Source organism: Aulonocara sp. 'chitande type north' Nkhata Bay, linkage group LG5 (assembly GCF_057382095.1).
Source record: "Aulonocara sp. 'chitande type north' Nkhata Bay isolate Kocher_YH1m ecotype deep benthic linkage group LG5, A_spYH_male_GT1.1, whole genome shotgun sequence".
Taxonomy (NCBI): Eukaryota; Metazoa; Chordata; class Actinopteri; order Cichliformes; family Cichlidae; genus Aulonocara; species Aulonocara sp. 'chitande type north' Nkhata Bay.
This window is the reverse complement of record NC_141348.1, coordinates 31,365,876-31,383,920: the sequence shown is the minus strand read 5'-3', so window position 1 is coordinate 31,383,920 and position 18,045 is coordinate 31,365,876. Positions and strand designations below refer to the sequence as shown.

Sequence of the window (18,045 nt, the reverse complement as noted above, 5' to 3'; positions counted from 1 at the left end):
AGCAAGTTCCCGAAACACTCAAAGAGCTGCTTAGGAATTTGAGTGACACATTAATCAAATAATCAATAAGTCTGATAAATAGCAGTGTGTACCTGTAGAGAGAAGCTGCTGATCGTTTCAGGCCTTTGGGTCTGGGCTTTGGCTCTCCCGCCATGTTGATATCTGGAATATATATATATATATATATATTTATATATATAAAAAAGAACAAACACTCTGTTAACTACCAAATAAAATTATATTAATCGATCATTAAAAAGTATTGTAGCTAGATCACAAAACAGTAACCCTATCTGTACCTTTAACTGTGCCTTTAACTTAGATCTAAGACAGTTCCTGTGTTATCTTGTAACTTCCACTAGAGGTAGCTGTTGAGCTATTTTACAACAATAACAGTGCCAGCTGTTAGGTCAGTTCCCCTTACTGTGCAGAAGGGGAGGGGAAAAAAACAAGAAACTAACCCCTCAGCTGTGTTTGTTACTTCGCTCATTCTCTTATGTCAAAAAGGAATATAACAGTACATCCAAAGTACATGCTCTACAATAATTACATGGTTGTAGAAGCAATTAAAAATATATGTAGCTGCTTTGTAGGCCAAATAAAATGAAAGAAAATGAAAAAAGAAAGAAACTGTCAGCAAACTTTCTGAATCAGACATCCAGTTAAAGACGTGGAGGGCCTGATTTCAGCTGACTGGGATAAAAGCAGGCTATACCCTGAAGAGGTTGTCTGTCAACCATAGGTCTAACAAAGACAGACTGACAACCAAACAAACCTTGGAAAGCATGTTTTAACCCAGTATCATCTTCCTTTGAGGCAACAACTATAATCTGTAAATCACTTTTCTCCCCTCAAGTCCTGAAATAATTGTTGTGTTCTTCTAATGTTTTGTAAATACTGCAATAGTAATTATGATCAACTAAAGTATGAAAACTTAATTACACCAAGTTAGGATTAATGGAATATGTATGTTTTCAGGAGGCAAAATGATTTGAATGAATTGGGGGGGGAAATAGTAGAGAAACTAAGAACAAAGCGTCCTCACTGTAAGATTATTAAAGACAGTTTGTTGAGAAGGTTTTCTTTTTTTTGGTTCAAATTTGTGTTGTTAATTACACAGTGAAAGGAAAACAAAGGATCTGTCATTATGAATGATGAAAATGTCATGAGCTGATTCCTACGTTGTGGTCTTAAATTTAACAGAATATTAGAGCTCATTTGCTTTAGTTCCACCCAGCATGGGTAGATGGTTAATGGCTAGTCTGCTAACAGAGGGGGAAAACAGAACTTGCACTGATGAATCACCATCCATCCATTTCTAAATCACTTCATGGTTCAAGGTCACCAGAGCACCAGAGTCAATTCCAGCATGCAGTGGGTCACGGAGCACCACAGCTCACCAGTCTATCACAGAACAGCATTTACTTTCTAGTTGTAGGAGTAAACCAGAGCATCTCTATGAAAGCCTTACAAAACTGGAGGAAACAAACTCCATACAGACGAAAAAGGTTCAGCAGATTTGTATCAGACTGGAACCCAGAACTCGGAATCAAGCACTGATACTGCAGCCTCTCACAAATTAGTGAGATATTTAGATATTTCCAAGCAAAAATTACTGGCAACTTGGGAAAATACCTCTTCAGGTTTGATGTGCAGTGTTCACGTGGGTTTTTTCACTCTCCAAAGTATCTTTAGATTGTAAAGTTTACTGAAGTAAAAATTCAGACAAATGCAGTAAAGCAGTAAAATACACTCAAATATAAAATAAATTAAAAGTTGCTGAAAACCGGCTAGTTTAAAATTGCTGTTGCTTAAGCTAAATTAGTAATAAATCAATAATATTGTGATCTCAGTTCTGCAAAACTACTAGCACTAGTTTGTGATCGTATTTGACTACAAGGAGAGGATACATAGCACGTTGCTAAAATCAGAAATATTAAATAAAGAATCAGATAAAACAATATGTAATAATATTGTAGTTTTAATAACATTATTGTAATGCAGTGTGAGTTAAGGCAGAAACAAAATGTTACATGGAGAGCTGTTTGGGCTGGTTACAGAGGAAGCAACCGGAAACGCTGGTGACACGAGCATTTTAGGAGAGCAAACAGTCTAAGCTCATACTGGCCGTTCTGTTCATCTGTTTGAGTATGATTGTTAATCAACAAACTGCTAATGAGCCAGTGCCTATGAGCTACTAAAAAAAGCAGCTGATGCTAGTCATCCAATACCAGCCCCCCTTAAATCCTCCTCTGCTTGAATATAAGGTGATGCTCCTGTCTTGTTAAATTTTATGTAGTGCAGGCAGCACTTGAAGCATAAAGACATCACCACAAGTTGAAAAGTATATAAAAGGATTTGAAGTTGACGGATAAGCAAATTGTAGCAAATACTACGAAGGCAGATGTAACATTTCTGAACTTACATGAGGTCTTATCGCCTAAAACAAACCTGTACATTTTACAGTGATGGAAAACACGGAGTTACTAAATTTCGCAGACAATTGTTTTTATCTTAGAAATGTTGAAAGATGAAGACAGAGATGAAGAAAGATGAAGAAAAAGCATCCACTGAGGATAATAACAGGATGGAGCGAGGATGAGGACGGAAAGTGAGTTTTCAGCAACCAGAGGCTACAGATTCAAGCCTTTTAACTTCACCGTGAAGGAGAGTGTGCACGTGCCTGTGTGTGTGTGTGTGTGAGTGTGTGTGTGAGTTTGAGGCAGTGATCCAGAACTGTGACTCCAGCCAGGTGTGAAAATGGTTGGAGTCCATTGGTTTGCAGGAAACACACAAACACACATACCCTCCCCTCTATGACCTAGTGAAAAACTGTGCAAGCACGCACACACGCACGCACACACACAGTTTACCTGCTGCTCCATATGCCTCACTGACTTTACCTGTAGGTCCTGCTATTTAAAGAGGAAGCCTGTAAGGGAAACACAAGCACACACACACACACACACACACACACAATGCCCCTTTGAGGAGCAAGTCATTTCAGTCTGTAAAAACACCTCATGTCAGCTGATCAGCGCATTAAAATTAGTAGTTTGTTAGAATAGTGGTTTATGAATCAATACTACTCTCAGCTGATATGATAACGTTGGGTGGAGCACTAACTTTGTCTTTTTATCTAAAGCAAAAGGTCAAAATATTAGTTTGATGACACAACATGCTGGGTTTTTTCTCATGTTTTACAGTGTTTACAGAAGTTTGAGGACAACACTGAGGCAAATACCTTGTACAGTACTCTTTGTGCCTTAGGTGAGTATTAAACCAGCGTACTGATTCCTCCCTACCTCGCTGGACTAGACTGAGAAGAGAAAGGTGACACCAGATTTTATGAAAACACTTTCGGACGACATAATTATACATAAATTCTTGTAATAATAATAATATGTGGTTATGCCTGCATATGTGAAGTAATCCATGCTGATTATTTTTATAGAGTTTATTTATTATAATTTGTTTTTAATTCTTACAAACTAACTAATACTGTGCAGATAAAGTTAGCTATAAGCAAAGTTATGGCAGCTACATATATCAGCCAAATTCTATATTCTGCTTATTGATTTACTTTTTTTAATTTAACATTTAAATAGTTGGAAACAAACAGGATGAGTGCAATATACTTCATGTTTTTATTAATCCTTTATTTATCCAGGTAAAAAATCTCATTGAGATTAAAAATCTCATTTCCAAGAGAGACCTGGCATCATAGCAACAAAAGTCACATACCACATAGGTATATAATATGTATATGTATATACGTATGTTCCCCATGAATTTAAATACGAATGGTTTTGATAACTGACAAACATGTTGCACGTGTGTTAAAATGTACAAAAGCAAACCTCATGGGGCATTTTTAATTGCTGCATAACTGATTTTGTGATGTTACTGACCCATGATTCAGGAACATTGTCATATTTGGAAAATATTTGGAAATTCATATGATTTAAGAATTCGAGGACTACAGCTTGTTTTGTAGACCTCAGGCTGCCCAAGTCTCCTGAAACCCATTCTAGTGAGTGGTCGTATTACAGGTGAACTGTTAATTTTACTGTGTCTGAAAATTGCATGATTCTTCTTATGATGATTTTCTTTTTTCTGCTGTATTGCACATTTTTTTGCTTTTTTATGACTCTATTTTTTCAAGCAGTCTGTTAGCAGAGTTTGTCTTTTGACAGTTTCAAAATAAACTGTCTTCATGTCATTGGATGCATTGTTTGAGTCTTCTGTTAAAAAGGAAACTGAATCCCTAAGGTAGTGGCCATGTTTAAAAAGTGTCTCAGAGAGGGGGAAACAGACAGGATAAGAGAATGAAAAGACATTTGGTACAGAAAAAGAAGATGGCTTTTATATGATTTCTACAGCAACACACGCACACCTACACAAAAGCTGCAGAGGTGCAGAGAGCATCACTTAGAGACCCCTTAGCTGTCACAGCTTTATCCTCCATTACACATAAACACACACACACACACACACACACACACACACACACACACACACACACACACACACACACACACACACACACACACACACACACACACACACACACACACACACACACACACACACACAGAAATGTGCTTGAAGCCCTGCAGTGACTGAGCATAAACCAGTCGAGTTCTTCACACCAGCTCACTGACAGTTCGTCTCTTCCTGCTTCGCCAGGGGACCAGGCAGGGGGAGAAAATCACTCCAGCAGCTTAAAGGCACACTCCGCTTAACTGTTTTTGCTCCTCTGATATGGTTTTTTCCTCCGCAATAGCAAAAACAAAAAAATATGAGAGAGAGACAGACAGACTAAAGAGGAAATTGAATGTAATGATGCTTAAGGGTTGTCACAGGTTAGAGAGTTTTGTTGTAGTCAGAGCTGCTGGATGTTAGTTTTATTATAACAAAACTGTAGATTCTGATGCCATTAATCTATCAATCCTTTTGTGGGTTACAAGCTTCAGCTGAATATCTAATCCAAAAGACCAACAGTGTCTTTTCGCAATGTGGAAGTCCTAAAAGTCAAGTTTTAGTCATCTTTTTTTATTAAGTAAAACTACAATTCACATGCTGTTTCACATCAACTCACCGAGTGTTTGTCCTGCCAGCACCCTGCCGTTCTCCCCAATCACAGCTCCCCTGGCATGCCTCTCACTGGCGTACTGGACAAAGGCATAGCCCTTGTGCACAGAACAGCCGAGCACACGGCCATACTTGGAAAAGATGCTCTCAACATCAGACTTCTTGACCACCGCTGTATTCAGGTTGCCAATAAACACCCGTGAATTGATGGACTTTGGGTCTGTCTTGTTGGTCACATTACTGGTCTGTACCTTCAGTGACATCCTGGAGAGAATGGCGATGGAGGTAAGTGCCAAATGGATGGATTGGAAGGCAGCAATGTAGACAGACAAGTATCTGGAGAGAGAGAAGATACATTTTCAGTTTCAGTGACAGATAATAGAGGACAGCTGCAGGAGTCTCACTGACAGACATTTAAGAATTATTCTCATAACTGAGCAAAGAGGTAAATGCTTATTTCTTTACCAACATTCTTCCTTTTCAACACACTAAATTCAGGGTAGACTGATGTCCCATCAAAAACACAGACAACAGCTGTATATGTATGTATTTCTCCACACAATAGCAACCAATTACTCTAGTTATGCTGATTATTTTCTGAATTCTTCTTAAGTTTTTTCCCTCTCCTCCCACTTCTTTTCTACTTCATTAGTCATAAAAATTGGGCCTTTAATTTTAGACTGAAAGAAAATTAGTTTTCTTTGTTGAATAAACAGGCACTCGATCATTATTCATACAGATTTAAAGACATCGGTGCACATGATATGACTCATTACAAGGATTTGAAAGGTTATTTTCTAAAATTCAAAGTTCTTTTTTGCAAAAATTCATCTACATGTATAAACATTTCTTCTTTGATGAAGCCTGTTTTTATTTCGGGATCAGATGATCCTAAACCATTTGTTAGTTATGCTGCTTTAGGTTCAAACCACTTTCTATAATCCACTCAGTCTTCTTCTTCTCCTATAGATTCATTAATTAAAGAGAATAAATACAACAAATACTGAAAGAACAGCCGATCAGCAATAACTGCAGTAACTAAGCTCTTCTCATTCCTCTAATAAAGTCTTTCACAAAACAGAGACTAAAATTGTATTTACTTATAATTATATGTAATTACTAACCACTTCCATAAGTGAAAAAGAAAGAACAGCTACAGTCTAATCTGAATATCTAGAAAAACAATGATAACAAGCAACAATGTTGATCTGATCCAATAAGTTATGGTGGCCCAAAATGCAGCTGTTTTATCACGAGACAACCAAAATCGATGACAGAGCAGAATTTGAAAACTAATATAACAAGCATCACGTAGCAATCACCACCCTCTCCACAAAGTGATCTCCTCCTTTTATCTGTGTTAATAACAGCTGGATAAATGAGTAACATGAAAGATGGGAAAAAATGATAAATAAGGAAAGTAAAAAACATTTAAAACATAAAAGAAGATTAAAAGGGTCAAAGAAAAAACACTATCAATCAGTAACAGAAGAAGAACGAGGAAAAACAGAACAGGTGTGTGGACAGTGAAGCATCAAAACAAAGAAGGGGAGAGAAGAGAAATGCTGATGGCAAAAATAAAAGTACTGGCAGCTCCCAGTGTTATCCCTCAGCCTCCTAGTAGATGCACCTGCGTTTTGAAAATCCTAGTGGATTTTCAGAAAAGCTGATCTTGAGGCCAAGGCCATGGGATTTGAACTAGATGCAGCTGTGGTATCAAATTAAATTCATTTTTTCAATTTATTGAGTTCACAGGATTTTCAGGAAATGTGACTTCTGACCTTAAACTTGGGTTCAAGGCCACAGGGATTCACCTATGGTATCAGTTTGAAAGTCTTATGTCACCTTGTTCTTGACTTATCACATTTACAAACTTGGGGGTGCATGCCCCCCGCCCGTCCAAATACTGCACATGCACGGAAGGATGTGAAACCAAACAAACTTAATCAAAAGTTTAGGAACACTTTAATCTTTCTTTAGAGTCAAAGTACTGATACTTCTACTGTCCTCCACACCCATGATTGCTTTGCAAACAGGAACTGCTGATATTTGATTCATACCAGTTAAAAGTGTCCAAAACCAGTGTTAGAGTTTAAGCCCTAAACAAAGCCCTAAGTGAGGAGATCTCAGGTAACTTATCCACCATTGAAGAACTTTTAACTACTTCTATCACAAACCGCTGTAAAGCTCCAGGAGATCATTGCTCACTTGAAATTTGATTAATCATGGCTTCATTGTACTTGACATTCAGATATAAACTTGGCATTTACAAAAAGCCAAGGGAATCATGCAAATGAGTGAGTGATTTATGTAAACTACTGATAGCAGAGTAGTGGGAGTGAAAACTGACAGATGAGTCAGCAGACAGGAGATGGAAAAATGTAACTTGTTGTTCTGTCAGCAATGACATGAAACAGAAGAACTTTGGTACACAGAAAACAGCGCTAAGTATAATAGACGAAGGAGCTCAAAGAATTCTGTGGGGGCTGGAAATCGTGCCAAACACCAGAACAATACAAATATTCAAAGCTTTGTCAGACTCATCAATTATCAAGGTTAGAAAAAACTGCGCGGATCCTGATTTTAAAACTTTTGAGTTATCTTAGACCTTCTGTATGGACATTGGAATACTGGTTAGAACAATGACCCCTCACCCACTGCATATTGTATAATACACAAAGAGGCACAAGTGATTAAAAAAAACAAGGTAATTCTGATAAATATGTTGGTGTACACTTTTCTGTAATTATAACTTTGGTCATGGTATATCTTCTCCTTTCCTCTCTATCAGTAGAAATATCCAGCAATGAGTTAGAGTTCTAGGAAGCAAGATTTTTTTTATGATTCAGCACTGTTGAGTGTGTGTGTGTGTGTGTGTGTGTGTGTGTGTGTGTGTGTGTGTGTGTGTGTGTGTGAGTTTGGGGGGGGCATGTTTGTGAGTATTAAACCAATTTTTTAGTTTCAGACCTGCAACTCGAGAAAAGTTAAAAGGTTAAAAAGTCAGGTAAAACCAACTTCCTTTGTGTACATGTGCGTGTGTGTGTGTGCATTGATGATCTCTCGTCCTTTCTCCACTGACCTTCCCAGTGACAGAGCTGTCTTAAAACTGATTGGTGAAACTCTAATAAATCAAATTGAGCTTGGCCTTGAGGACCTGTGTGTGTTTATGGCTGTGTGTGCATGTGTGTGTATGTGTGTTTGTTTGTTTTAGAGGTCCACAATTAGTGGACAACAGAATAGTGTTGATCCAGCACATCCAGTGTGTTTATGTGTATGGGTGTGTGTGGGGGGTGGTAAATGCATTAAGAAAAATGAATGACGACTTTGGTAAATGTAAACAGGTTTTGACCTGTTTTGAATTGCGCATACATAACAAGGTTAAGGTCCTAACAATATAAAGCACCTAGAGGCAACTGTTGTTGTGAATTGACACAATATAAATAAAGCCAAATTGCACTGAACTGAATTGAAGTGAAGGTTGGGATTTTATTTATTTTGTTTGCCATTAATATAGCATTACTGCACTCTATTGCAGGAACTTATCAACATCCCACAGATGTAAATTACTACAAAAAATTTTAGGCACTAGAAATATGTTTATAGTCTTATCCATCCCACAACACCATTAGCAAGGCATTTAACTGGTAATAAGTTCATACTACAGCATGAAAGCATACAAACAACATAATTATAGTCATACAGTATATTTTCAGCAAAAGGAAGATGAAAAAAATAATTGATTGACAGTGTATGTAGATACTGAAATAGCCTAGAATTCCTGAAATAGCTTTCTGGTACATAACAAGTGTTCCTGTGCTGGTACACATCTTATTAGCATAAAAGGTTATACAAAATGTACACAATGCACTATGAAGAGGCTCTCACTGTACTTGGATGAGGGTCATAGGATCAACATTATCAAGCATTAAACAACAAAATGCAAACACATTATATGTCTCTGCTTATCCTCAAGTTCATTAAGCAAATTAACATCCTCTGTTTGAGTTTTTTGGCTCAATGACACATGCATCCAATGAATCTGAGAACTGACTCTAATTTTAATATCAATAATAGCTTTTAAGCTAAAATGAGCTTCAAGGCATAGTTGGTTTTTTTTTTTTAAACAGTTTGGATCACAACCTTAATTATTGCAGTGATTCTGAAAACAAAGTTCTTTTAAGATCACGTCTGAAGATAACATGTCAGGGATGCATCTTTGCCACTCAGCCGTAAAAGTCCGTTTGAATCTTAGTTATTTCGACCTCAAGGTCAAAGCAAGTTTTCTGAAAATCTTGTGACCAGAGCAATCAACCTCAAAGCTCAAAGCACATCTGTATGGAGCTAAGTTGTATAACATTTTTTTTCAACATTATGTTTATTAAAGTTTTACATATATACATATATAAAGTACATGCACAAACAAATTTACACAATAAACGAAACACAAGGTACATTCAATGAAAGCACTTGAGTCCATGAGACCTCTGACAGATTTTAAAGAATAATTTTCAGATTGCAGCATATGGTTGTGGTCCTGTACAGGGAATAGCTAGGCTGTCCCTGTCTCACACAGTAAACCAGATAGATCTTTATTCCAAATATACTGGATGTAGCGCCCCCAAATTTTCTGGAAAATTTCTTGTTTATCTTTAGAGTATATGTAATTTTCTCTAATGGTAAACATAAAGACAATTCTTTGAACCAATGTGAAATACTTGGTTTGCCAAGACTCCTCCACGTTAGAGCTATCACTCTCTTTGCTTGTAGTATTCCCATGTTTATGAAGATTTTTTCAAAATGATCTATGTTACACCCTACAGGATATAATCCCAGTAGGAAAAGTTTGGGATCCATCACAAGTTTAATTGACAAAATCTCCTTTATCATTGCTCCAACTTCTTCCCAAAACTCCTTTATTGTATAACATTTTTAATGGCAGAGGCGCAGTATTACGAACTGTAATAAAAACAAGAGAAATATTTGAATACAGATTTAGATTCTCAAAAATGAATATTTTACATTTTCTAAGGATGTCACAGTGTTGCCACTGTTGCCAGTTTGTGTTCCTCTGCACACAAGTCTTCAAAAGAGCGTCATACTTGCTATCAAAAAGACAAATAAACCTCAGACCAAAACAATACAATTGTTTCAATGATGTGTCAATGATGTCAATGACACACATACACATACTGCTTATCTATTTAAAAAAAGTAATGTGTTAATTTAAATTTTTATTTGTCATTAATATTTGGAATTTTTACTCTTTTCATCTTGTAGAAATAAGACATTAACCACATTTGACACACTGTTTATTTCCCTGAAAACTCATGTCATGGCTTGACCTAGTGCCCAAAACCTCAAGAAAAAACAAGCATCCATGGTAGGTGCTCTAAAGCAAACGATACAGACACTGCGAGATTAAGCTGACCTTGTGCCAAGTCCAGTGCAGATCAATGAAGTCAAATCACCCCACAGTAATATGAAATGGACTTAATCCTGCACACACAGAGCAGGGAGTAACATGCAGATAAGCTCCCCAGGTTCAACGATGCGCATTCATTAAAATGTCCACCTTCTGAGTCTTGCAAGAGAAAAGCCCAGCTTTACACTAAAATTAGCTTTATTTCCTGAGTGTTTAATTATACCAAAGTTGGACATGTGCACGCACATAACTGTAAAAAAATTAAAAAATTAAAAAAATCACACAGTTTCTCTCAGTGATCCCATGTGTGCAGGATTAGCAATTAAAGCTAACACCATACGGTAATTGGCTGTGATTACAATGATGGAACAAATGCGATCTCCAGGCACTGTTGGAAATATCATAATTAGGATTTTAGCACACACACACACACACACAATTTGCATGCATCAAAATCTTGATGCTGATATCAATGATTATTTTTTTACCATTAAGCATAGTTCTGACACAACTGGAAACGTATGGGAATGGATGAGAAAAAAAATCCACTGCAAATAAAACATAACAAGGCAAATGTCTGAGACAAGCTGACAAGTTAAATACTGTTGAAAGATTAGGTTTTTAAGGCAGTCACCCTTGGGCCTCAGTGATACACAGTATGATCCATGGCGTGATTTCATATATTTCACGGCCATCCTACATTATGTAATTTCCTGTTTGCTGACCTTGGCTTCGTTCAGCGTACCCATGTTTAATTCATGTTACTTTTGTAGATACAGTGCTGTGAAAAAGTATTTTCCTCATACTGATTTCTTTTTTTTTTTGCATATTTATCACATTTACATCAAACAAATTTGAATATTAGATAGAGTATACACAAAATGCACTCTTTAAATAATGATTTCATTTTTTAACAGGCCCTATGTGAAAAAGCCCATAGAATAAATTCTAATAACTACTTGTGCCACCCAGTAAGAACTGCATTCAAGTATTTATTTGATAATTGACTCTTTCATACTGCTGGGGAGGGATTTTGGTCCAGTCCTCTTTGGATCCATGTATTCTCTTCTGCTTATCCTTATCAGGGTCACAAGAGGGCTGATATCTATGCCAGCTACCGCGAGACATGGAGTACACTCTGGACAGGTCATCAGCCTGAAACATGGCTAACACAGAGAGACATTTGCACTTACATTCACACCTATGGGTAATTTAGAATCACTGATTAACTTAACCCCATTAACTGCATGTCATGGACTGTGGGAGGAAGCCAGAGAGCCCACGCAAACACCGGGAGAACATCCAAACAGAAAAGCCCCGGCCTGGTGGTGGAGTCAAACTTAGGACCTTCTTGTTGTGAGGCAACAGCAAGAAGTCTGCGTCTCGATGATCATCAAGATGTTTTTTTGGCAAATGTGACACGAGCTTAGTAAAAAATGTTCTTTTTGTTCTGCAGTTGTTTTTCACCTTAGAATCCTCCCATGGATGCCAGTCTCTTTCTTGTTGTTGCATCATAAAAACTGACTTTAACTTAGACGAATGAGGCCTACACTTCTTTAGATGCAATTTTAAAATCAGTCTAAATGATCACCAGTTCATTATGTTATGTTTCAAAATCCTTGCCTTACAAATATTGATCATGTGAAGCGCCCGAAAAAGGGAAGAGATGTGCTTTCAGGAAGATCAGCCAGAGAAGTGTGTTTGAATTGAAAGAAATTGTGACTCGGAAGGGAGACCACAATGTGAATCATATCATAAAAAGTTGAATTTCAGTCTGGAAGATGACGGGTGATTCTGCCCACAGTGAGGAAAGGTCATTTCACCACCAGGGGAGGCAGCAGGGAGAAACACTTCATAATGATAAATAGATGAGACAGCAGCACATTTGGGATTAGAGTTACTTCGACAAACTGTGCTCACAACCCAAGGTGGTAATGCTGTGATAGAAAGAATCACTATGGGCTTACAGTCAATACTCTCACAGTCAGCCCCATGGCTCAAGCTCAGATACGTTCACAAACATTATTGACCTTTAAAACTATAAAGATGGCTTCTGCATCTCAAGAGCTTTGCATTATAGAGAAAACAGGTCTCTCTTTCTCTATAAAAGAGAGAGACTTGTCATGATGGTTATGAAAAAAAAGTACTGGAAAACAAGCAAAAAGGATTATTTCCGTATTTAGCAACTTCTATTTGGTGATATAGCTTTGTCCAAACAGTTCCCAAGAGATCACTTTACACCTTTCCAAGTACATTTCAAGAATAGAAGAAGAGAGCCTGAGGCATTGAGGCCCCCATACAGTAGAATAAGACATCATAATGACAGACATGACATGATTCAGATATAGCATAAAAAAGCGGAGGCTGCAAAGGGGCTTTTGGGTTTGAAGCAACTATGGGCAGTTTAAAGCAGTTTAAAGCAGTTTACACAGCGGCCCTCGAGAAGATCTGCCAATCGGTTGTTTGGAAGAACATCAGTTTAGCCATCGGCTGATCTGGGCTTTGGAGTTGCCAGGCTTGCAGATTAGCTTAGCTCTCCTCCTTTTAAAGGATTCATTTAACAAAAGATTATATGAGTACAAATATGTATAGAATAATGTATACAGAAAACGAATCGTGTATGACTTTTGCGTTGCAAGAAGTTCTGCAATGACCATCAAACTCTTCATGATGCCACTGGCTGATACAGTAGCAGGAGGTACTAAACCCAAGACTGTTACAATTTTGTCTCAGTTATCAAACTAATATTAACCTTAAACCTAAGAGTAAATCACAGATAGCAGCATAAAACATTGAAGAAAGGGAAGAAATAGGATAATGAAATCAGTGAGAATAAGTAATAATTGCACAGGAAGTGATAGATTATTTGACCAAAGTATAATCTGTTTTTGACAGCCATGCACAACAATACTGCAAGTAACTTAAATACAATTCATATTGCCCATTTCAGTATCGCTCCTGCTCTCATCTGTCTTCAGTAGTTACCCATCCGTGTAATGACTCCAGGATATAATGCTATAATGCCAGACTGTAGGGAAAGGCCCTCGGGCAGAGTTTAAGATAAAGGGTGACCAGCATATTTGCAGTTAATGCCTCACAGCTGTTGAGCTCATTTCTGGGTAACTGAGGATTGCAAACTCAAGACATCTAAATCACCTCTAATCACATTAGTCCTATTTTTTTTAAAGTTTCTGTTTAGTAGCTAACCACCTATACAGTTGGTGGGTGTAAGATTGCACACATGAGTCTGCTGCATGAGCTGCGTATGTCGGTATGACAGATTCTATGCTAATTTCTGAGACAGTAGTTAAACATATATACAGTGCATCCCACGAAGGAGCATGGTACAGATTTAGACAGTTAATGATTATCAAACAGCAGTGGGAAGACTTGAGGTGGAGCTGGTATTCAACTCATTGGGTATGTATGAAAGAAGGATCTGAACTTTTTGAACTGCCAAGGACAGTGTCTTAACCCTTTTTAGTGAATACAGCTATTTTGTGCATTTGTTGCTCTGTGCGTGTGAGTGTGTGAGGAAAAAGAGAAAGAGGGAAAGGGAAAGGAAACATGGGTGTTTGTCAGAGATAACAAGGCAAAACTGGACTAATGTGGTAAAATGAAGACTCCCCCTACACACACACAGGGTGATACACTGTCATGGTGTGTATGAGATGTGCCCATTAAATAACAGGAAAAGGTTTGTTTAAGTCGAACCAGTGTTAGGCTCATTATTTATTAGCCACAACCCATGTTGAATATGTTGAACATTTGACCTTCAAGCAGAGGCTGGCAATTATTTTCTTACCTTGCGCTCTCTTGGACCCATATATGTTTGGACTTGAATGGATGATGTGTTCCACAGGCATAAGGAATATTTCCATCACTCTCTCCCTCTCGTTCACTCTCTAACACACACACACACACACACACACACACACACACACACACACACACACACACACACACACACACACACACTTTTATTTTTATGTTTTCAGTAGATTAGCTAAATCTGGTGAATGTAACATTTGATGAGTGCATGAGCTCAAATATAAACAAGTGCATTTGTAGTGATGCATATGCAGAACCACACGTTAAACTTTGACACAAAAAACCACCTTGGTAGCTAGTTGAAATTCCTTCATTGGAGATGTTTTTTTCCCTACCCAGTCCATTCTTAAAGCCCAAGACCTTGTGACACAAGTACTCATGCAGCCCCAAATGTACACAGAATTGTTGCTTGAGGTAACAGCTGTGGCTGGATGTGAGGATAAACTCAGATCCTTGAAAGGCACAGAGACATATACTTTCACTTGGGTTTTTGGCTTGATGTATAACTGAAGAGTCAAGCTGCACCCCCGAGCGAGGCTAGAGGCTGGGCTAAAACACACACTTGCACATACACACCAGTTCACACTTCACACAAATCTGCATGGAATTAAGACTGGAAATTCACAAACAAATCATAAAAATTACATGTTAAGAGCCTAACTCAAAGAAATGCAAATAGCTTATTAAAAATGACAATAAAACAAAAACTCACATCTTTGTACTTGATACATGTTTAATCTCACCTGGTTTATTTTGAACTTTGCCGTTACAGCTAAATGCCTAGCCCTACCTTACCTTAACCTAATTTGACCCAAGTGTAATTTTAACCCTAAAAAACAGCCTTTAAAAGTCTTTTTGAAGGAAGAACTGGCCAAACATCACTCACTCACACGGTTAAAATGTAACATTTCACGTTCTAATTTTGAATCACCATGGAGTCTTAAATGAAAACAAAGTTAAAATTCTCATAACTTTTTTTACCAAACACTGTAAGTTAAGCTCAAGTTTTCAGTTTGAGAAGTGAAGGATAAAAACAACACTTTCTATTTAAGCCATCCATCTCCACCTGTACCCTTTTGCATTTTTCTTCGTCTCTTTCTTTAGCCCTGTTTGTTTGTCATTCCTTCTCCTAACGCCACCTCCCCCCCATTGTTTTACCAACAGATCAGCACAGAGCCATGTGACTGATGCCACTTCAAGTCCCAGCAGCCTACGAGCTGCATTCATGTAGAATCACTGAGATTTGGTGAACTGTGCAGAGAAATGTGGCTTTGGAGTCCAGAGCAAGAAAGGAAAACAGGGAGAGCCCATTTATTTGTTACTATAGAAACAGTATCTCGTTAGACTATAACCTGAGGATGATAAATATACTATGAATATGAAGTCCACTGCAGTCAGAATCTTAAACATTTACAGCAGTCATCCAAAAACCACATACAAGTCGAGTTGATCACAACAACCCATTACTGGCCTCTGAGTCTTCCAGTGAGGGTATAGTGAAGTTCATATCACAATCCATTTTGTTAGAGAAAGAATGCAGCCGCCCACCTGATGGTTTTCTTCGTGCAATAAAAGTGCCACTGTTGCCTTTTCTACTCTTACTGGAAGAAGACAGTATCTATTGCTTGTCAAACATTGTCAGGAAAAGTGAACAAAAAAAAAAAAAAATTAAAAAATGACTGAAAAAAAAAAATAGTACACAATTAAAGAATTGAATGCAATGAATTAATGTTTGAAAGCATGTATAGCAGAGGTGGACAACTGCAGGCTTCAAGGGCTGGTGTCCTGCAGGTTTTAGCTAGCACCCTGGGTTAACACACTTGAATCAAATGATTAGTTCATTACCAGGTGTCTGGAGAACTTCAAGACATGTTGAGGAGGTAATTTAGCCATTTAAATCACATGTGTTGGATCAAGGACTCATCTAAACCCTACAGGGCACCGGTCCTTGAGCTGCCCACCCCTGTTGTATAGCATAAATTGGGGGTATTGGGTGAGGTTCAGTGAATGGATGCATATAGCATTTGGCTGTGCTACACATTTCTTTAAAGGAAAGTTAAAGGAATTATATGCTGATGAGTTGAAGGAGGCTTCTTTAGGTTTGTTAATCTGCCACCCAGTATAGTTTAATACTCTTAGTTAGCGCATTGTCTGTCTTGTCTTAATGTTGGTTTATAATGGAGCACTGTAACAAAAAAAATAATTTCCCCCAGGGATCAATAAAGTATTCTGATTCTAAATATGTCATACAAATGACAGTATGAATGTGTTAATAACTAAAAAAGTGGCTCAAAAATTAGTTTAAGGGAGGTGCTCATCAGAACTACAAGCTGGGTTAATATAGCTGTCATGGTTTGCAGGAATTTGACCCAAACAAGAGACTCAAAACAAAAGCTAAAAGAACACAAAAACTAGCCTTTATTAAGGTTGGCTGCAGATAGTACACAAAACTCAAACAGGCATGAGACAATGAAGCAGTAACAACCAGTGCAGGCTAACACAACAAGCATACACAGCAAATAAACACAAGAGCAGGGCTATATATACACATACAGAGACACTGAGGGTAATCAGGGCAAACGAGGATACAAGTGGGAAATGAGGAACAGCTTAATCTAATCAATACAAATGACACAAAGGAAATAAAACTAACAACAAGGCACAGAAGACGGAGGACTATGCAAGTACAACTGGAAATAACTAAATGAAATACTGAACACAGAGATGACAATTTGACATTAAGAGATAAGAAAGTATAGGTGAGTGAAGAATAAACAAAAACACAAGAAATCAATTATTTACACCACGAAGTGCAAAAGCCTGAACACTAAATCAGAAAGGTATAAACTAAATATCAAAATGGAAAAAGGAAAAAAGAAAGATTGTGACATTTGTAATTAGCATCAGTTTTTATTTTTATTTAGAGTCTTTGGGTGATTTCTAAGTTCTCTCATTTCTGTTTAGATTTCATTTAAAAAAAAATTTTCACTTTCATTTAAGCTTTTATTAGATTTTAAAATCACATAAGGTGTTACAATAAAAACACTTGTCATGTAGTCATCCCTGTCTGAATAATTATACTATTCTAATTGCGGATTGATTTGACCAAAATGACTGAAGAACTTTTACAAAATACATTAACTGTATCCAGCTGTTGTGATTCAGCACTAAATGAAAGGCTTGAGAACACGTGGTATAGACTGTAATTCTTATTGTGAGAATTGCCATCAGTAATACAGTCTGATGATGCACGACTTGTTTGTATATCAACTTTTGATTCAGGACTCGCCAGCGAATTTTGTGGAGCGAGAGAGCTGCAATGAATAATAGATGTATTTTGGAAAATGAGTGTGATCCTTTGATTTCTTAAAGGAAAATAAACAAAATGGATAATTTAACAATTACCAGAAAACTCTTGCTGCCTTTCCTCCAGTCTTACTCTGCCTTGTTTGGTTTTTGTGACTTTCATAGTAAGGGAAAACACTACTCTAACACCACTCTAAACTCGGTGGCAGGGTACCTTTCATTTCTGGCCTCATTTTGTTGTTTGGTGGTTTGTTTTCTTCAGGCAACAGGGACCACAATAAGCACATTACAGCCTTTCATCATAAAATAATTTCTGGAGTGCTTTGAACATCAGACTGCGATGATGTATGTTTAATATTTTAAAAGCAGCTTCAGGGTTTTGGGCACCATAT

General features: G+C 37.5%; 1 protein-coding gene across 2 annotated transcripts in view; it reads right to left on the bottom strand.

Moving 5' to 3' along the window:
• The window catches only part of raly (RALY heterogeneous nuclear ribonucleoprotein), a 122,077-nt gene that overhangs the window by 43,429 nt on the left and 60,603 nt on the right, over positions 1–18,045 (bottom strand). For both annotated transcript variants that reach the window (XM_086293019.1, XM_086293021.1), the window contains exons 2-3: positions 5,102–5,430; positions 93–162 (exon numbers count right to left, since the gene is read on the bottom strand). In XM_086293019.1, coding sequence (XP_086149145.1) covers positions 93–162; positions 5,102–5,357 — 326 coding nt within the window. In that variant the 5' untranslated portion in view covers positions 5,358–5,430. The remainder of the gene's footprint in view (positions 1–92; positions 163–5,101; positions 5,431–18,045) is intronic.